Raw genomic sequence first — 21253 nt, 5'->3', positions numbered from 1 at the left:
TGGTGTACATTAGCCATTTTGACTCCTCCTGTGCTGTGTGGACATTGACACCAGTCAGTGCTTCTTTGGAAGTTCCCTTTGCTTGTCCTCTGACTCAGGAGGACCAGTCTTGTCTTCTTATGTAGACCATTTAGCTCAGTGCCCTCTTGTCTGTGAGTTCTACCCCTCTCCTCCCCTCCTCTGCAAAGGCTACTGTTAATAGCAGCAGTGGGCTCTACATAGGAAGAGAGGTTGCCCTAAGAAATTCCTAACAGAAGATTGGGAAGCCAAGGTGAAGGAAATATTCTGTCTTTAGGATCTTGTGAAAATGACGGTGCCTCCAGGTAGTGCTAAAATGTGTGGTTTTGTCTAGTAATTACTTTGGTTTTTGCTTGGTTTTCTTTTTGTTGTTGTTGTTATTGTGGTTTTGGGGGATCTAAAAACTCCTTTATCTAGGTGGAGATATTTTGTATGTTCTGTTTTCAAGTGCCAGGATTCATTCCCTGCCTGCCTCTGATTCCTGTCCCAGGCCCTACAAACTACCAATCCTCTCTAAATAGAACAAAAATAAGCCCAAGAGTGAAAAAGCAATGGTGACTGACTTATATCTGCTGCCTACAGGTATTCAGATAGACACTAAAACTTATACTTTGTGTTAAAATTCATTTTATGCAAGTATGACCCCTTTTATTGCTTGATTCTTCTAATGCTTCATAGGGAAAAAAGATTTTTTAAAAGTACCTGGCATATCAGTCAGTAGGCTGAACTGTTGTTGTGTTTTGGTTTTTTATTTAAAGTAGGCTCCATGCCCAGCATGGAGCCCCAACATGGGCTCAAGCTCACTACCAACCATGAGATTAAGACTTGCGCTGAGATCAAGAGTTGGACGTTTATCTGACTGAGCCACCCAGGTGCCCCTGAGCTGTTGTTGAGCTAGGATATTCCAAGATATTCTAAGAAAAAGTTAAAACTTGATTGACCAGGAGGCTCAGTGATGGGATGGGGTCCTGGTAAACTGATGTGAAACAGGGGGGACAGTCAATCCATTTGTCTTACCCTTTGTTGAAATCTTTCTAAAATTATGTGTTAACCCACATAACTGTCTTAGGAATGTTAAGGATAATTGTCAGAAAAAGGTAAAACCATGAGTCTTGTACAGATATAAAAATGAACATGCGTTAAAGATTTTATTTTACTCATTAATCAACAAGGGAACCAGATAGATGTTAGAGCTGGTTCAAAGAAAAAGTCCAAAAGCACAAATTTATATGGAGTAAAGGAATTGAATTGCAAATGGAGGCAAAACTGGTTTTTCCACAATGGGGAGGGAAGTCAATCCAAACTCTATGGGACAAGACAGAGTTTGCATATCCATCAGTTACCTGCAATTTACAGAGGTGCAAAATAGCTCAGAGACAATGAACTATGCTGGAATGGCGTAGCTGCCAGGGGTGAGCTATGGGCAATGCATGGTGCTTTCAGGGAAATACAGCATTCTTGTCTACAGTAACTAAGCCTGGTGGACACTTTTAGGGGGGGTTGATTTTGCTTCTTGTAATTTCTCAGGGTCACCACCTCAATTTCTCATCCAGGATTCAGTTCCACATAACACTCATTTACTGAGTACTTACTATCTGCAAGACATTGCAGAGAAACCAGAGACAGAAAAGACAGAATTTCTTACCTTAAGTAGCTTGATTGGTGGAGACACATGCCACACCCCTGGCTAACCACACTGCAGAGTAAGAATCAGTGCCGTGAGGAGAACCAGAGAGGGAAGAGTTAACCGATCAGGGGCCGGGGAGATGACACGATGACATTTAAGCCAGGCTTTGAGGGGTGACAGAGGAGGAGGGGCGCAGAAGAGGCCATTTCAGGGTTAGTGAGGAAACAGCAAAGTCCTGAAACTGGATGATCTATTCAGGGAAGGGTCAGGAGCTGGGACGGCAGAGGCAGCAGGAAAATAGCAGGATGTGGCCAAAGAGGAGACCAGAGGAGGTTTGAGGCCAGGTCAGGGAGGCTTCTTAGCCCACGTTGCTGTGCTAAGAAATTTGGGCTTGATTCTGAAGACAGGAAAGCTACTGAAAGCTTTTGAGGAGGGAGGGGGTGACGTGATCGAACTGGTGCTTTAGAAGATGAATTGATTGTAAAATCAAGAAATTGGAGGCAGAGGGACCAGTTAAGAGGCTATTGTAATATTCTGGGTGAGAGATGATGAGGGCCTACATCAGGGTGGTGGCAAGAAGGGGCAGAAGGAGAGGATGGAGATGGCATTATTAAGGCTCGACTCCTGATTGGCTGTGGGCAGCGATGGAGTTGAAGACAAGCCGCTGAAATTTCCAGGCGGGGGGATAGTGGTGCCATTAACTAAGATAGGAAACATGCTGGGCGTGGGGGGTGGGGAGCAGGTTTATGAGAACAGATAATGAGTTCGGTTTGAGACACATTGAGTTTGAGGGGCTTGGTGGACATCCAATTAACAGCGAGTTGCTGGCAGCTGGAAATTCTGGTCTGGGTCTAAGGAGAGAGGTCAGGGCTAGAGATACAGATTTGGGAGTCTTTGGTGGGGGGGGTGGAAAGGGAGAGTTACAACTAGGGGAGCTCAGGAGCTGGAGAGAAGGAGGGACAGGGTTCACACACCCACCTGCCCCCACACACACTCATGGAGAGAGGTGGGGTAGGGGAGGGGTAGGGGAGAGCCAGGCTGAGCTAAGAGAGACAGAAAGAGGCAGAAAAAGGGCAAAGGAGACAGAAGGAGACTGAAAGACTAGAGAGGGAGACTGAAGGCTGTGGCGGGGACAAAGAGTAGAGGGGAGGAGGCGCAGGGGGAGGAAAAAGGGAAGGAGGAGGAGGAGAGGGAGGAGAGAGGGGAGCCTGGAGGGAAAACAAGGATGAGGAAAGAAAGGAGGAAAGGATGGGCAAGAAAGGTGGGAAGGGGAAGAAGGTGGGGGTGCGCCAATTGTGCCAAGAGAAATGGGAGAGGGAAAGGAGGAGCAAGGAAGAGGGGGGGCTAGGAGAATAATAGGGGGAAGAGGGAGGTGAGGAGGAGCAATAGAGGGGACTAGAAAGAGAAATTGAGAGGAAAAGGGGAAGGGAAAGAGAGAGAAAGTGAGATGGAGGTAGGGAAAAAAAGAGGCAAAGGGAAGAGATGGGGCCTGGCAGAGGTGAGGAGAGACAAGCAGGACTCAGGCTAGGGTTCTGGGGAGGGAGGAGAGAGAGAAATCCCTGGAGAAGCAAGAAGGCACCAGGTCAGGAAAACCAAGAGATGGGCAAGTACAAAGACAGGCAAGGGCAGCAGTATCCTATGCTGTGGAGAGAGGAAGCAGGATATGGACAAGGACGAGAATGGGGGGCTGTGGCTCTACTGTCCCCATATTGCCTCCCTCCCTTGCTTGGAGCCTCTGCACCAGCCATCTGGCCTACTGGCTCTTTCTTGATCTTGGCACATAGCCTCCTGCCCTAGGACCTTTGCATAGATTATTCCCTCTATGGGAATGCTCTTCCCCCAGATATGCACATGGCTCACCCCTTCGCTTCCTTCAGGATGTTTATTTGTTTGTTTATTTATTTTCTTTAGGATGCTTAAATGTCTCCTCAGCCAGGCCTACGCTGATTACCCCCCTCTGAAAACCATAGCCCATTCTGTGCGCCCCCACCATCGCCATGCCCCTTAGTGTGTGTTACACCACCTTCTAACATCCTATAATAGGAATCATTTAACATGTGTATTGTCCGTCTCATCCCGCTAGAATATAAATTCCATGAAGGCAGGGGTTTGGGGTCTTTTTGGGTAATGGTTGACTCCCCAGTGCCTAGGAGAGTGCTGGCACATAGTAGGAGTTCAATAAATGTTGAATGAATAAGTGCTCTTATGTTGAACATGGACAATCTCTGAAAATTATATAGAGAATAAGTGAAACAAACCCCTGATGTGACTGTATTGTACTGATTTACTTCTTGGGAAAGTGGAGAACAGCAGAAAATTCTGATCACTGTAGGGTTCTGTTCAGTCGAGCTTTGATGAAGAAGACTTTTAGCTAACTTGGGAGTTAAAGGGTCTCAAGACAAGCTCATTGGGTAAACCTCTTTTTCCCCGATGCGTCTTTCTCTAGGTGAATTGGCTGTGCAGTGGTTGTCAACAGCGACAGCTGGACATTAGCTGCTGAAGGGGGTGGTAGGTCACAGGGATGACAAGGCTGATAGGGACAAGGACAGAAATGTGTGGTTTGTGATGGAACATTGTTTTTTGTTTGTTTGCTTGTTTGTGGTCAGAGTAGGAGTATTGCATCTGATTTTGAGGGAGCTTTAAACCCGCTTAAATATGTGTGTTAGATCTATAGAATTCCCAAGTCAAAATCAGAACAGTATTTTTGAAGGACTTATAAAGAAAGTGTGTGCTTCCTCTGGAGAACTTAAATTGGTACGTCACTCAAATACTTCAGTACCCATGGATTAGAGAGTTGACGAGAAAAAGATCCCCAGTAGTCTTTCAATGCATTGTTCATATATGGGAACAACCCTCTAATTGTAGTTGGTTAGGCTAAATGTGTGTGGAAAAATATACTGTCATCTCATTTGTCTGGAATAGATTGAATTTCCTTGAACACTCTAGCATATCTGTCTTTAAGATAATTTTAAAAATCGCTCTAGGTGATTAACAGCACCCTTGTCTCCATCCTGAAACCTATGGATTCCTGGAAAGCTGGTGTGGCCTCATCCTCATTTGGACCTTAATTTTCCATAGCAGGCTGGCTTGTGGGAGAGACTGCTTTGCCATTTTGGTGCTATTATTGCCTTTATTTCAATGTTTCCCCAATAAAGGTGGTTCAAGCAGCTGTCCCTGTCAGGAGTTTTGATTTTTTGGAGTTCTTTTTCCTCAGGGGGAGCGGCCACAGCAGGTCCTATCTGGTGGTGAGTGGCTGTCATGATCTCGACAGCACCACTCTACAGCGGCGTGCACAACTGGACCAGTTCTGACCGGATTCGCATGTGTGGCATCAACGAGGAGAGGTGAGGAGGCTGGGAAGGTGGCCGTTCTGGCTCCCTGTGAGCTGTACCTACTCACCAGAGGGCCAGCTGCGGCAAGGTCCTGGGAGGGACCCTGGGGCAGAGCTTTCCGGTTGTTTCTAACTCCCCTGGGATGGGATGGAGCTGGGGCCGTGTGAATGGCTTGCCCTGCCTTGCTGTCCCTGTTCAGATGAAGGTGAGGAGGCCAACATATGACCTTTTGCCAACTAACATTTGTCTACTCATTAAGGACTGTCAGGCTGTAGAGTAAGGGGAAGCTCAGGCGATTGCAATTTTTATTTGCTGCATCCATGTTCGGTGCTCAAGGATACGCATAAGATATTTTTGGTCCTTGATCTAAGCCTGGAAGAAAGGCAGTTTTATTATTCAGCTGTATACTGGGAGCTGTTAGTGGGTATTCTGGTGATCAGCGCTTTCCTGCCTCACGAGGCTAATGACGATTCGCAGTACGATCCTTATGAAGTATCTCAGGAAGATCCAACCGCTTAATATAGTTGTCATACGAAATTGAGAGTTGGTGATGCCTGCCTAATCCGCGTGTGTTTTAAATGTTCTGTTCACCAGGATATTTGGTTGGCCAAGCTATGCCATTTACTGATCATGCCCTGTAGGAAGGACACTCAAAATGGCCTTCAGATTTTATATTTGACTTTCATGACCTTTGGCCAAAGCAAGAGCTATGTGTGATAGTTGCATTGTCTCTCTCATTTTTAGAAAAGGCACACTTGCTGGTGTTTAGCTGTTGTTTCAGTCCATCGACTGTTTATTTTTTTTTAAAGAATTTTATTTATTTACTCATGAGAGACACAGAGAGAGGTAGAGACACAGGCTGAGGGAGAAGCAGGCTCCATGTGGGAAGCCTGATGTGAGACTCGATCCCAGGACTCCAGGATCATGACCTGAGCTGAAGGCAGATGTTCAACCACTGAGCCACCCAGGCATCCCTCATCGACTGTTTAAATCCAAATGCATCAGATCAATCCCTTAGAACACGGAACATTTATGGCTTTTCCTGGGATTCAAATCCGGTGTTTCCTTGGGTGAATCTCGGAAGTGTGCATGGCTGTGTATGCACATGGGGGATGTTGGCAATTTTGAAGGGTAAAGGAATGTGTGTCTTTGTGCGTATCTTCTTTTTTCTTCTGCTCTCCACAGGAGAAGTGTGTACTTGTCTGAGGTTCAGGTTAGGAGAATAGACCTTTTTATTTTTTTTAAAGCCATTAGTGCCTAATAGTTTAATGTTCTCTATACTGAGGAACAGGTTAGAGATGGACTTAAAAGGAATTTTATTTTAGAATATAAAAGTCAGGACTAAAGAAAATAAGAATTCTTCTCAGATCTGCAGAAGAAAGATATTTTCCTTTGCATGTGAGGTATGTCCTTAGATAATTACCAAGAGGCTGACTGGGGGAAGACAGGGTGGTGGTACTGATTTGCGTAAGCATTCACTGGCCACTTGTTCTAGGCAGTTGAGCCTTGGGTGCAGAGATCTAGATTAGAGCCTTTAACAGATCAGTGTACAGGTTGCCTTGGTTCACTCTCCATTCTAAATCCCTGCTGAAAAAGGAACCAGAAGTGAGCCCCAAACTTGCTTTTCCCTCTTTATGGACCTTTCTTGGGATGTTAAATTACCAAATATGCCTACTAGTTAAGATGACCTTTTAAGCATTGTCACTTCTGATCTCATCTACCCTTTATTGTTGCCTTCCTCTACAGTCTAGGCTGAGCTAGAGCTGCATTCCGAAATGTGATCTCACTTTATTTAAAAACCATCTTCCTCAGCCCTTTACAACTTGTAGAACTTATAAATTTTGGCTATCAGGCTGTACAAGGGGGTCAGCTCTTAAAAGTGTTTGAGAAACCTGCCCATCTTCACCAGAGGCATTTGACTACAGGAACAGGGACAGGGGCTTCCTATGGGCCCTAGGGGGCTGACTGTAGTTAGACCTCCGGCTAACTCTCTGTCTCCTCGCTTTGCTTGCTTGCTTCCTTTCTCGTATCCATTCACTTCTTCATTGGACACACATCTATTAAGAGCAAACCAGCAGCAGTAATGGGGCACTGATGGCGAGTGCTGTAGCGCGACACGTACAGGTCCTGTGGGCATCTAGATGCAAGAACAGCTGGCTTCCTGGGGGGAATAAGAGAAGGCTTTCCAGAGGTGGTGGTATCTGAGCTGGGGCTTGAGGGATGAGTAGGAGTTTGAGGTGAGGGTTGGTATTTCCCACATGGTTTGTTTGGGGAAGACCCTGGCTGGCATGAAGGTGGTCTTGGGGTGTGGTGGGACTCAGGCAGGGAAAGTCTGCAGGGGCTGGAATATGAGGAGCCTAATGATGTGTGTGGTGAGGTCAGGACCCAACGGGAATGAGAAAAGGTCTGGTTTAACAGTGGTGCTAGCCCTTCCTAATTAGGAAAACAACCCTGATAGGTTATGGACATTTCTGGTTTAAGTTCAACAAAGCCTTGAGCGCAATAGCCTGGGGTCATCTCTACTGGGAAGAAACATAGGGATTGATTTTCAGGCCTGACCAGAGCCTGCTTTGACCCTTGCTCCCTCCTCCCTGCCCGCCTGCACCCTCCTAACCTTGCCTGGCTGACCCACTTCTCTTTGTGCACCCCTCCTCTGTAAAAGCTATTCCTGTCCCAGGCTCTTCTCTCCATGGAGCAATTTAATGTTTGCTTAGCTTTGCATACCCCTCTCCTCAGAGAATTTGAAACATGGCCACATGATGATTTCCCAGAGCCTTGGGGACTGGCACTCAGGCTTGGGTATGGCTAGAGTAGCCAGGACTGCTGCTTTCACTGCTGCTGCCACCTCCAGAGTCCCCAGGCCTGGCCGGCTGTGCTGGTCTGCCTTTGAGGGCAGGTGGCTGCCTCTGAGGGTGGGGTTTCTGCCTTCAGTTCAAGGTGATTTTATGTGGGGTGGGGGCCTGGCAAGGGCAGGGGGTGAGTATGCAGCTGGCTCCCTCTTTGAATGGTCAGGACAGGACAGGATGGAAAGAAATAACATCTTTCCCCTGCAGTTGTCAGGTGGAGTTAGTGAAGGGAGGTGGTGTCACTTGTTTCCCCTTGCTGCTGTCCTCCCCAAACCATCACTGGCCAGGCTAATTGGAATGCGCTTCTCCCTGGCCCAAGGCTGAGTGTAGGCCTCGCTTTTCTGGTCTCCCGAGAGCTGATGTCCAAGTGTGTTTTCCCTTTCCCTTAGGGCCCCCTGCCCCTTGCCCCCTCCCCTGCCTCAAGACCCCTGACTGCTTCTCCAGCCCTTGCCTGTCCTTACAGTCATTTCTGTTTGTCACCAGCAGTCATTGCCAGCAGTGGAACCCTCCCACTTCTGCCAGCCTAGCTTCCTTTTAAAGGGAACAGATCTCCCCCCGACCCCAGTTAGCCCCCTCCAAAGCCTTGAACCGATGGGGAGAGGCCTATGGTGATCTCCCTTGCCTTTTTTTGCTTCTCTTGCCCCAGGTACAATTTTGGATCCATCAGTGGTGGCCTCTTCCAGTGAAAGGGAAGGGGGTTAGCAGGACCTTCCCCATTTTTGTGGAGGTTGGCTGTGGGCTCCCTGACCGTCCTAGGCTGGGGTGGCTGGTGAGGTGGATGCTGGCTTCTTCCTGGGCTGTTGTAGAGCTGAGGGAAAAGAAGAGGGGCAAACTCCAGGGCAGTCCCCCTTCCCAGAGGGCTACAGAGCATTCCTGTGCTTCTCCCTCTCAGAACTGCACCACAGCACTTCTGCTGGAGCTTTATTCTTATACTGGGACCTTCTGCTCAGCCACTCACCTGGGCTCTTGCCCCATCAGTGTCCTCCCTTGGGCAGACAGTGGTAGGTTTCTGCTATACCCAAAAAAACTAAACTTCTAGTGGGTGTTTGTCCTGTCTTCAACTTCACCCTCCTAGTCTTTAGTTTTTTCCCCTAAGGTTCTTGCTGAAAATCTGGAGAAGACTTTTTGTGTAGCTTGGGGTTCAGTTAGGTTTTCCTCCTTTGTGACCCAGCTCTCTGTCCTTGAGCCCTTCTCTTTACAACCTGCTGCATTGAATTTGGGGTATGTGGCCTTGAAGGCCTTCCTTTAGGATAGGAAAGAATGTGGTGGTGTGCTGGGAGAACCGAGGGAGAGTGAAGAGCTGGTCAGACCTGGGATGCAGGAAAGGATAGAAAGGTAGGAAGTCAGGCACTGGCTGGAGCTTGGTGGTACCCTGGAGGGAAAGAAGTCCTGCCCTTGAAATGCTCCTCAGCACCCAGTGACCTGGTGGCCTCGAATCAGTAGCATTATATTGCACTAATAAATGGGTATCTGCTCTAGGTAACCCCATCGGCTGAATAGGTGATGATTCAGATTTAGAACATGACACACAATGGAGGTGGTTATTTGTTTTAGAAAAGGATTACCCTTATAATACCAGCAGCCAGCTTCCCATATAGACTTAAAATAAGATTGCACTTAAGAAAAAACTGGTTTGCATATGCCTTTTGAGATCTTCTGTGATTCACCTATCCCTTTTTGGCCATGCCCCATAACTCCTGGTTGGTCACCTTGACGGGTAAGCTCTGGGGACAAGGCAAAAGGGCTGGGCTATTCCCCACACTTCTGGTGAGAGCCCCAGAGAACAGGATACACAGCCCAATAAGGGTAGTCTAGTCAGATTGAGCTCCTTTGCAGGAATTTGCAAAGCTGGGTTTGGAGGCTCTGGCTTGCAACCTGCTTCCCCACCCCTGATTCCTTATGCTTTTGTCCAAGTCACCCAGGGCAGTGAGACAGTAAGGTTTCATGGGAACCCAGGCAGGCAGGAGGCATTCTGCCGAAGGTGGTGGTGGCCGAAAGACTAGGCCTCATGGCCCTTCTCTGGTTGTGTCTTCCATACTAGAAGAGCACCTCTTTCTGATGAGGAGTCCACGACAGGTGACTGCCAGCGCTTTGGATCTCAGGAGTTTTGTGTCAGCAGCAGTTTTTCCAAGGTAAGGGGCCACGTGGAGCCACATGTCACCCGCCAAAGGGCGGAGCTGAACTGTCCGGGCGATGTGCCCAGTCTGCCATCCCAAGAAGGGGGGCAGGAAGGAACAGGGTATTTCCCGAGTTGCTGTATGTGAGACAGAAATTGGCCAGCTGCTCTTTGCTTCTGCCGAGACCCGGTTGGTCGAGTTGCAAAGAGGACCCGCAGTCGCCTCTCCTGGGCCTCGGGACACTTGCACCATCCACAGAGAGCTAGCTAAGACGGGCACGCTGCTCTGTCGTTACAGGTGGAGCTCACGGCAGTTGGAAGTGGCAGCAATGCCCGGGGGGCAGACCCAGATGGCAGTGCAGCAGAAAAACTTGGGCACAAGTCAGAAGACAAGCCTGACGACCCCCAGCCGCAAATGGACTATGCTGGGAATGTGGCGGAGGCTGAGGGCCTGTTGGTGCCGCTGAGCGGCCCAGGGGACGGGCTCAAACTGCCTGCTCCTGACGGCACTGAGGCTGGCGACAGCCGGGCCAACTGCTCCTGGGCTCCCCTCGGCACCCAAATGAGCAAGCAGGTGGACTGCTCAGCAGCTGGGGTGAAGGCTTTGGACTCTCGGCATGGCGTAGGGGAGAAGAATACTTTCATTCTGGCAACTCTGGGAACTGGAGTCCCCGTGGAGGGAAGCCTGCCTCTGGTTACCACTAACTTCAGTCAGCTGCCTGCCCCCATCTGCCCCCCTGCTCCCAGTTCGGCTTCGGTGCCCCCATCTGTTCCAGATCCGTTCCAGGTTCCCCTTTCTGTCCCCACCCCGGTGCCCCACTCTGGGCTAGTTCCCGTCCAGGTCGCCACTTCGGTTCCGGCCCCTTCCCCTCCCTTAGCACCGGTCCCGGCACTGGCCCCGGCACCACCGTCAGTGCCCACGCTCATCTCTGACTCGAACCCCCTTTCAGTTTCAGCCTCCGTCTTGGTGCCCGTGCCAGCTTCGGCTCCCCCCTCAGGTCCTGTTCCCCTGTCGGCTCCAGCTCCAACTCCCCTCTCAGTGCCTGTTTCAGCTCCTCCCTTGGCTCTGATCCAGGCCTCTGTGCCCCCTTCAGCCCCAACCCTGGTCCTCGCACCTGTCCCCACTCCGGTTCTGGCTCCCATGCCGGCATCCACACCTCCAGCAGCCCCTGCCCCTCCGTCAGTGCCGATGCCAGCCCCAACTCCATCTTCCGGCCCACCCTCTACCCCCACCCTCATCCCTGCCTTTGCTCCTGCGCCGGTGCCTGCACCCACCCCAGCCCCAATCTTTACTCCGGCCCCCACGCCCATGCCAGCGGCCACACCAACTGCCATTCCCACTTCTGCACCCATCCCAGCCTCCTTTAGTTTGAGTCGAGTGTGTTTTCCTGCAGCTCAGACACCAGCTATGCAAAAAGTCCCCCTGTCATTTCAGCCAGGGACAGTACTAACCCCAAGCCAGCCGCTGGTCTACATCCCGCCTCCGAGCTGTGGGCAGCCACTCAGTGTGGCCACACTGCCGACCACCTTGGGGGTCTCCTCCACTCTTACACTGCCTGTCCTGCCTTCCTACCTTCAGGACAGGTGTCTCCCTGGTGTGCTGGCCTCCCCAGAGCTACGATCTTACCCATACGCATTTTCTGTGGCCCGGCCTCTGACTTCAGATTCCAAGCTGGTCTCTCTGGAGGTGAACAGGCTTCCCTGCGCATCCCCATCCGGCAGTACCAGCACCCAGCCTGCACCCGATGGGGTCCCGGGGCCTTTGGCAGATACTTCCCTCTCTACCGCTTCTGCCAAGGTGCTTCCAACCCCACAGCCTTTGCTGCCAGCCCCCAGCGTGAGCTCGGCCCCACCGCACCCCACCAAGATGCCAGGTGGTGGTGAGCAGCAAACAGAAGGGACTTCCGTCACCTTCTCTCCCCTCAAGTCACCTCCACAGCTGGAGCGAGAGATGGCCTCTCCACCTGAGTGCAGCGAGATGCCCCTCGACCTCTCCTCCAAGTCCAACCGCCAAAAGCTTCCATTGCCGAACCAACGCAAGACGCCTCCCATGCCTGTGTTGACCCCCGTGCACACCAGCAGCAAGGCCCTCCTCTCCACGGTCTTATCTAGGTCACAGCGCACAACCCAGGCTGCCGGTAGCAATGTCACCTCATGCCTGGGCTCCACTTCCTCGCCCTTTGTCATCTTTCCTGAGATCGTGAGGAATGGGGACCCAAGCACCTGGGTGAAGAACTCAACCGCACTGATCAGCACCATTCCTGGCACCTATGTGGGAGTGGCCAACCCAGTGCCTGCATCCCTGCTGCTGAACAAAGACCCTAACCTGGGCCTCAACCGAGACCCCCGCCATCTTCCCAAGCAGGAGCCCATCTCCATCATCGATCAAGGAGAGCCTAAGAGCACCGGTGCCCCCTGTGGCAAGAAGAGCAGCCAGGCTGGGACTGAGGGACAGCCAAGCACAGTTAAACGATACACCCCAGCCCGCATTGCCCCTGGGCTGCCGGGGTGCCAAACCAAGGAGCTCTCTCTGTGGAAGCCTACTGGGCCAGCAAATATTTACCCCCGGTGTTCAGTTAATGGGAAACCCACCAGCACCCAGGTCCTGCCTGTTGGCTGGTCACCATACCACCAGGCGTCTCTGCTTTCCATTGGCATTTCCAGTGCTGGGCAGCTCACCCCGAGTCAAGGGGTTCCCATCAGGCCCACCAACGTCGTTTCTGAGTTTTCGGGTGTGCCCCCACTTGGCCCCAGTGAAGCTGTGCATGGACTTCCTGAGGGGCAGCCACGGCCTGGGGGCACCTTTGCTCCAGAGCAGGACACTGGCAACAAGGGCAAAACCTGCCGGATTGCTGCGAAGCCTTACGAAGAGCAAGTCAACCCTGTCCTCCTGACCCTCAGCCCTCAGACAGGGACCTTGGCGCTGTCTGTCCAGCCTAGCAGTGGGGACATAAAAGTGAATCAGGGGCCCGAGGAGTCAGAGAGCCACCTCTGCCCTGACAGCACTCCTAAGATAGAAGGTCCCCAGGGGGCTTGTGGCCTGAAGCTGGCAGGAGACACGAAGCCTAAAAACCAAGTGCTGGCCACCTACATGTCCCATGAGCTGGTCCTGGCTACCCCCCAGAACCTGCACAAGATACCTGAGCTGCCTTTGCTACCTCATGACAACCGCCCCAAGGAACTCATCTTGGATGTGGTCCCGAGCAGCAAGAGGGGCTCCAGCACAGAGCTTTCACAGCTTGGAACCCAGGTGGATCTGGGGCGGGTGAAAATGGAAAAGGTGGAAGGTGATGTGGTCTTCAATTTAGCCACCTGCTTCCGGGCCGATGGCCTCCCAGCAGCTCCCCAGAGGGGCCAAGCTGAAGTTCGGAATAAGGCCGGGCAGGCTCGAGTGAAACAGGAAAGTGTAGGTATCTTTGCTTGCAAGAACAAGTGGCAGCCAGACTCAGTGGTGACCGATGGGGTGACCGAATCTCTGCCGCCCAAGAAAATGAAGTATGGCAAAGAGAAGGATGGTGAGGAGCAGCCACCACAAGCCAAGGTCATAGCCCGGAGTTCCCATGGACCCAAGGTGAGTACCGGGTAGAGGTCGAGGGCAGGGCCAGGACACTAGAGGTCTGCTTTATCCTGCAGATGTCAACCTCCCCATGGCGGTGTTCTTGAGTAGCTCTGTGAACTGAACTGATTGGAAGGCTTGTGTAACGTGAATAATGACCTGCTGTCCCCTTTTTTGAGTCACGTTGTCCGTATATGGTATTGTAGCAGGGAGGGGCTGGCTTGGATTTGTAGGATGTGGGAAATGATTTGGTCCCTGAGGCCAGGGAAGCCATTGTCCCAGATGAGAGGTTGGAAAGCGGAAGAAGGGATTGACGAGGGAAATCAATTAATAACAGGCCCTTCCCCCATAACCATTCTTCCTTTTCCTTTTCTGAGATAACTGCTGGCCTTGAGAACTGGGGATTCTCAAGGGGAGGCAAGGGGCCTTTGACAGGGTTGTTCTCTGTACCACTGGGGGAACCTGCTCGGGGTATGCTTGGAGTTTTGTGGGGGCTGAAGCCAATTTGGCTTCTGTGCTCATCTGCCAGTTTCCTGTCTACCCAGGGCTTGGGGTGGAAGCCTTGTGTTTAGGCCCATGGGGAATTTAGTGTGCAAGGCAGGTGGGCATCTGAGTCTGGGTTTTTTTTTTTTTAGATTTCATTTATTTATTCATGAGACACACACAGAGAAAGGCAGAGACACAGGCAGAGGGAGATGCAGGCTTCCCGCAGGGAGCCCGACATGGGACTCGATCCTGGGTCTCCAGGATCACGCCCTGGACCAAAGGCGGCGCTAAACTGCTGAGCCACCCGGGCTGCCCCATGGGTCTGGGTTCTTTTTTTTTGGGGGGGGGGTCTGGGTTCTTAATGGTGGCAGGGATCTAGGAAAAAAGGTGGACCAGGAGGACCTGACTTGAATCCGTTGGTGCTCCAGAGGGGGCCCAGAAGCCACTGGTGATCCAAAGAGATTCTCAAAAACGTGGAGTGTTTTAGGGGCTCCTGGCCAGCTTAGTCAGAAGAGCACGTGACTCTTGATCTCGGGGTCATGAGTTCGAGTCCTGCATTGGATTTAGAGATTATTTTAAGTAAATAAAAAAACTTTAAAAAAAATGGAGCAATTTGAAGTTATGTTAAATCTTTAAATTGAATGTTTTTTTTAAATATATTTATTTATTTGCTGGCGGGGGGACACAGAGAAGCAGACTTCCCGCTGAACAGAGAGCCTGGCGTGGGGCTGGACCAGGACCCCAACATCATGACCTTAGCTGAAGACAGATGCTTAACTGACTGAGCCACCCAGGCACTCTGCTTTTTTTTTCGGGCTGCTGGTTGCAATATTGTAAATTTCATTTTATTATTTTTTTATAAAGTTTTATTGGAATGCAGCCATGCTCTTTTTTTTTTTTTTAAGATTTTTCATTTTCAAATTGAATGTTGACATACACTAGTAACAGATTTCTAGCCAGAGTACCATGAATTCGGGTTTGTGGCAGAAGCTTTTTCTTTTCTTTTTTTTTTAGATGCCCTCCCCAAAGGAAGGAGCTGTGAAAAGTCCCACTTATTTTTTTTAAGATGTTTTTATTTATTCATGAGAGACAGAGAGACAGAGAAGCAGAGACACAGGCAGAAGGAGAAGCAGGCTCCCTGCAGGGAGCCCAATGTGGGACTTAATCCCAGGACTCCAGGATCACGCCCTGGGCCCGAAGGCAGGCACTAAACTACTGAGCCACCCAGGGATCCCCCAGAAGATTTTTCTTAATCTTTTTTGGATCATAGAGTGTTTGAGAAGCTCATAAGACCCTGTCCACAGAAACACGACCTCAGAATTTTGCTAGTAATTTTAAGGAATTCATGGGCCCTACCCCTCCACAAAGCCCGCCCATGGGCTCCAAATTAAGAACCCCAGGGATAGAGTTTGGGTGGGTTTTCTCAATGACCTCACAGCCACCTCTCTATGGCAGAGACATGCCAAGTAGGAACATAGGTCATGACATAATCATAGTTACTTTGCTCAAGTAACTGATTTGGCTTTGGTGGTAATAGGAATAACAATTCATGTCATTAGTACTGTATGCTATACACGCACACGTGCACACACATATATACAGCATATATACTGCATGCCAAGTGCTTTCTACAGATGTCCTCTAACTTAATCCTTACAATAACCCTATGAAGTGAGTGCTGTACCCAATTTACAGATAAGAAAATGAAGGAAACCGACTGAATGGGTAAGCTACCGAAAGTTGCACAGCTACTAAATGGCAGAGCTGGAACTCAGACGCTGGTCATTGGCTCCAAAGTTGACATTCATCTTCAGCTATCTTCTACTGTCCTTAGGCACAACTGTTTCACTGACCATTTGGCAAGTGTTTATTGAGTGGTTACTACATGCTAGCCCCTCCCAGGCTATATCTTTAGGAGGGCAGTACAACATTGTCGTGAGGAGTATGCTTTCCAGAGCCAGGTGCAGTGCCCAAGTTCAAATCTCAGTCCTACTTTTTCTTAACTGTGTGCTGTCAGTCACATGACTTAATCTCACTAGCCCTCAGTTTTCTCATCTGTACAACAAGACAGTAATAGCATCTCTTCACAGGGCTGTGTCAAGATTAAATGAGATGGGGATCCCTGGGTGGCTCAGTGGTTTAATGCTGCCTTCAGCCCAGGGCGTGATCCTGAAGACCTGGGATCGAGTCCCATGTCGGGGCATGGAGCCTGCTTCTCCCTCTGCCTGTGTCTCTGCCTCTCTCTCGGTGTCTCTCATGAATAAATAAAATCTTTAAAAAAAAAAAAGATTAAATGAGATGATGTGAAGTGTACAGAATAGGCAAATCGATAGAAACAGAAAGTAGAATCGTGGTTGCCAAGGGCTAGAGGAGATGGGGAAATGGGTGAGGTTTCCATTTGGGGCAGTAGAAAAGTTCTGGGAACTAAATCATGGTTATACGACTCTGCAACTGTACCAAAAGCAATTGACTTGTAAACTGAATCAAATTAATTGTATGGTATATCTCAAAAAAAATTACATACCAATAAAGCTGATGTTAAAAAAAAGCAAATGAGGTGATACATATGAATGCTTAGAACAGTGCCTGGCACATAGCACGTGAGTGCTCAGTAAATTTTCATGGATGCTGGTTGTTATTGTTAGTATTACTAACTAAATAGATGTGCTCCCTGCTCTCGTGGAGCTTATGTCTTACAGGCCACCAGCCCTTTCCTATAATATAGCAAGCAGGCACTGCCCCTTGCTATATTAGATGACCAATTCACTGGGCCCACCAACAGATGCCAAGAGCAGAGAATAAAGTTAGAAGATCAGGGTGTCTTGCAGCAGCTCTGAGCAGCTTCCTGGAAGGATTTAGCAACTGTCCATTTTTGGGGAGAGAGTAAATAACTTTGATCTTTTGTTTCTTATCTTCCATTTTTCCCAAGAAAGAAACTGTTGATAAGCAAAATAAGATCAGTGTTTAATTGCAAATAACCCCTTTCAGGGTATGGCCTAGAATCAGAATAGTCTCCAGTCCCCTACACCACCTGCCTCAAGGCCTCATGGAATCCTGAAGGGCTGGCTGAATCATCCACAGAGCAAGAAAGAGTTCTGCTTCATCTGGCACTGGGTGTATCTTATTGTCTTCTCATCCTTTGGAAAATTCTTTGGAAAACCTTTCAAAACTCAGTTAACCAGAACATTCGTCTTACATGGTCTCCCCATCCGCCCAACTTTTTGCCTAAGTTGGAGCATGCAAATACATTTTTCCTTTCGGTGCTGCCCTTGCAGAACATACAGACAGAAATCCCTTCTAGATGTTCTGTTTTACTTGTTTATCTGAGGAAATAAAACTTAATGATCTGCACTTGAAAGAGCTAGCTAAAAGTGGTATTCAGAAATAAATAGGACATGTTCAGATTCATGTGCATTTAACTTTTCCCCCCTGACTTTAAGTGGTCTCTCTCTGGCCATTCCTGAAGGTGAGATTTTAAGCAACAGTTCCCCATATTTCTCTCCCCCCATCACAGTTCTTTATTTTTCCTAGCACTTTGGTGCTAGGAACCAGCAGCAAGCCAAGGGGGAAAGTGAACTTGAATTTTTAGCTCAGCCCTCTGCTGAGTAAGAAGCAGGAGTTCATGGGATAGTAGGAGTCCCGGGAATTTGATGGGGAACAGTCACTCCCTATCCCTGGAGAATTGAGAAAAAAACTCCACCCACCCACACAACACCCAGAAAAGTGTTTCATTGATAAGACATCTGCTATCCCCTTAGTTGGAGCTAGACAGTGATAACCTTCTAGAAGGTACACGTGGGTCTGCTTAGGGGAAAGACAACTCTTCCTTTCTTCCTAGGGCCCACTTTCATTGTTAAAACATTTTTCTTATTCTACACTCCCTGGATGCTAGAATAATGGAAATCCCTATTTTGCCCTATTTCTTGTTTGGTGGCGTGGAGAAACCTCAAAGTTTGGGAGCATATGCCACTGCTAGGCTGCAAGTGTCCTTATGCTGCATAAGCATGGCCATTGTGCCTATCCAAGTGAGCAGGCCTGAGCACAAACAGTAGAGGACAGAGTAGGGAAGGAGAAGAGTAAGAGCTGCTGCAGAGGGCGGCCCAGGCGGGGAGCCAGGAGTCCTGGGTCTCAGTCCCACCTCGGCCACTTGCTCACTGCATGCACAAATGAGCTTATTTGCAGATTTGCCTGGTAAGCGGCAGCTGCCCTCAAGTGAGTGGACGCCCAGGGTAGTATGTTGCCCCAGACAAAGCATTTAAGCTCTTGTCTTGGAGCCTCAGTTTCCTTGTCTGTTCAGTAGAGATGATATTAGCTTTTCCTTTTGGAGTTGTCAGGAAGATCAAATCAAATAACAGAGAAGAGGACATTTTGAAGTGTCAAAGATACTGCAGAGTATAAAGTGGCATCATTAATGATGCCTCGGCCATTTCCTTGTCTTCCATACATACAGGGAGATATGAATTGTTCCCGTGTCATGCCTTTCCTCTCGCCTTCACTGAATCTGTTACACATGGAGATAGGCCATTTCTTGAGTGGGCCCGGATGAAGAATTGTTTTCAGTTGTTGGTGTCTGTATCACTTGCAGTGAAGTTATTTGACCAGTGTGGTTACCTGACTTGCCAAGGAGGCATTTTTGTTCTCTGCCAGTCTCTCTTACTGTTTGGATAGAGAGCATGGGCGTAACTTTGCATCTTCGAAAATGACTTTGGAGGTCGATGTGGCTTGTGAATGCATCCTCCATAGACCTGTAAAAATAATGGTGTATGGATGTCCATGGGGGTTAGTTAGAGCATGGGGTTCAGGCCCAGAAAGCCTTGGTAGCCCACAGTGGTGGGCAGTAGGCAGTCCCTTCCCCTGTACCCCCCTGTTTCCCCCACCCAGCAGCTCCTGTCTGTATCAGAATGGGGCACCAGACTTACCAGTGGCAAAGTTTTCTTAGGACAGCCAAACTGATCTCAGACTTGACTCTCTCTACCTTTCCACAGTGCCGGAAGCCACCTAGTGACCCCCAGGAACCCACCAAGAAAAGCCCCAGGGGGGCTTCAGATTCAGGAAAAGAGCACAATGGAGTCAGGGTAAAGCACAAGCACCGGAAGCCAGCAAAGCCAGATTCCCAGTCTCCAGGAAAACGAGCCGATGGCCACGAGGAAGGTAGGCTCCACAGGTCCTTGCCCTTTGGACTGGGCTGGAGAGGTCCCTGTGGCAGGTCGGTGGCAGGTTGTGGGGAGTGGAGATGGCTCTGGACTGCCCAGAAAAGTGAGACTTCCTCAGTATGGAAGGAAGATATAATTGACACCTCTGAAATCCAAGGGAAGGGATAAGGGGCTGATTCTCTTCACCCTGGTCACTAAGGATAAGGGACACCCTGAAAGCCAAAGAAGGCGGTTTTCAGACAAAAGTCAGTCCTACAGTGGAGGAGCTGACCCATTACCCTGCAATGGGTCTAGGCTCAGAGAAGAAAGAGTTCGCGGGGATTGGGACTAAAACAGCAGGACGGGGTTCGTTATTACACCTTTTTTTCCTACCTTGGTATATCTGAAAACTCCTATTATAAAAAGTTAAAAATTAATACCCAGCTAGCTAGCCAGAAGTGCTTAGGGAAATCTTGAACCCTTACTATTGAGGGACACACAGTCTGTTTGGAGTAGGGAGGTGTGTACTTAACCTGTACGCTCTACCACTACCAGTTCCTTGGTGCCCTCATCTGAGAGAGACACCCCAGTGTTCCTGTGCATGGTAGCCTGTTTTCATGGCCTTGCCTGTCTGACATGACCTGCCTTTTTCTAGTCTGTTCTTATACAGTAGTTTTCCTTTGTCCACCACTCCCTCCTCCCATCTTCCTGCCTCGCTCGGTGCTCTACAATCCATTGAGGTTGCCCTTGTCTGGGACCTGCCACAGCTTAGTTCTAACCTCGTAGAGGTGCTGTGGCCTTGTAGTCAGACAGGCAGCCAGGCCTTCAACTTTTGGGCATGCGGCGAATCGATTCTGTACATAGTCTTTTCTTGGGGTCATCAAAAAAGACTCAACTCCCAGTTTTCGAAAACCACCAGGGAGTGCTCCTCCTTCTCCAGGAGATGTACAGAGGTGAGAGCAGCATCAGGAGAGCTAATAAATGTGATCCAGGGAAAACACAAACCCTCCCTTGATTTTTCCACCCAAGCCTCTCCAGCGGGGCTTTCAGTTCTTGGACTCCTGATTGTGATATTTCTGCCTTCTGCCCTAAAACCACACATCGCTCCAGGTTCCTTGGAGAAGAAAGCAAAGAGCAGTTTCCGTGACTTCATCCCCGTGGTTCTGAGCACGCGGACGCGCAGTCAGTCTGGTGAGTGAGGCGGAAGCCGTGGCCCATCTTGGCTCTTCTCTGCAGAGAGAGGTAGAAGTCCGGTCAAGCAATTTTGCTGTCGGCCCAGGTGGAGAGTTGAGAATTGGACCAACTGTGCTTAGATGCTCAGCTCCTTGCAGAGTCAAGAGAGCCCAGGGTGGGGAGGGGAGACATGGCCCAGAATTGTAGGACTGCTTGCTTAGCTTTTCCAAGCAGGGCTTTTCCGAACAGAGATTTGACATCTCTGGTTGGCAGCCAGTGGTGGAAAGAGGAAGGGCCTGTGCCACTTGGGTAAATGTGCCTACTCCAAGCTTTGGCACCTCCTGATTATCAGGGCCAGTCTCATGCACAGATACACAGCCTTTGGACTTACTGCCCTATGTGACAGGTATCAACAAAATAAGAAATGGTCATTGAGTTGTCAGGGCCCATAGAATCACATTTGGTTCCCTGGTTTTGTATTCAGTGTCTAAAAAAAGATAGTTCTCTCTAGCCACCACTGTTGTCTGCTAGTTTCCACATTGGTATGTAGCACTAGAAGTGGTTGCCCTGGTTCACCCGTATTTCCATGCAAAGTGGATAGAATGGGGAAGCAGGGCATGGTGTAAACTCGGCTATCTGACATTCTATTAACTGGCATCTCAGCACATGGAAAGCGCAGTGGTAATTGGGGCTCGTAATGATGGCCTGGAGGCCTTGCAAAATCCTGAAGTGTCTTCTGAATCATCAAAGAGTGATTACATTATGCCCAGTCCCGTTTTACTGTTAAACACATTGTACTGTATTTGATTCTTTGGAAATTGGTGATCCCTGTGTGATCTCTATGGTGATTCCGCATTAACCAGAATATTAGATTAACCAGAACACTTCGTTCCCTGCCTGGTCTGTATATGGAAATTTTACTGGATATTTGCTGTCTTTTAAACAATCTGACTGACTTCAAGCTTTG

General features: G+C 49.4%; 1 protein-coding gene across 6 annotated transcripts in view; it reads left to right on the top strand.

The window, feature by feature from the left end:
- Positions 1-21253, top strand: part of BCORL1 (BCL6 corepressor like 1) — a 64383-nt gene that overhangs the window by 14821 nt on the left and 28309 nt on the right. For all 6 annotated transcript variants that reach the window (XM_077889270.1, XM_077889269.1, XM_077889268.1 and 3 more), the window contains 5 exons: positions 4860-4989; positions 9865-9955; positions 10238-13510; positions 18967-19132; positions 20224-20304. In XM_077889270.1, the coding sequence (XP_077745396.1) occupies positions 4904-4989; positions 9865-9955; positions 10238-13510; positions 18967-19132; positions 20224-20304 (3697 nt within the window). In that variant the 5' untranslated portion in view covers positions 4860-4903. The remainder of the gene's footprint in view (positions 1-4859; positions 4990-9864; positions 9956-10237; positions 13511-18966; positions 19133-20223; positions 20305-21253) is intronic.

Source organism: Canis aureus, chromosome X (assembly GCF_053574225.1).
Source record: "Canis aureus isolate CA01 chromosome X, VMU_Caureus_v.1.0, whole genome shotgun sequence".
NCBI classification, from domain to species: Eukaryota; Metazoa; Chordata; class Mammalia; order Carnivora; family Canidae; genus Canis; species Canis aureus.
The sequence above is the reverse complement of the archived record's forward strand: the minus strand, read 5'-3'. Positions and strand labels throughout refer to the sequence as shown.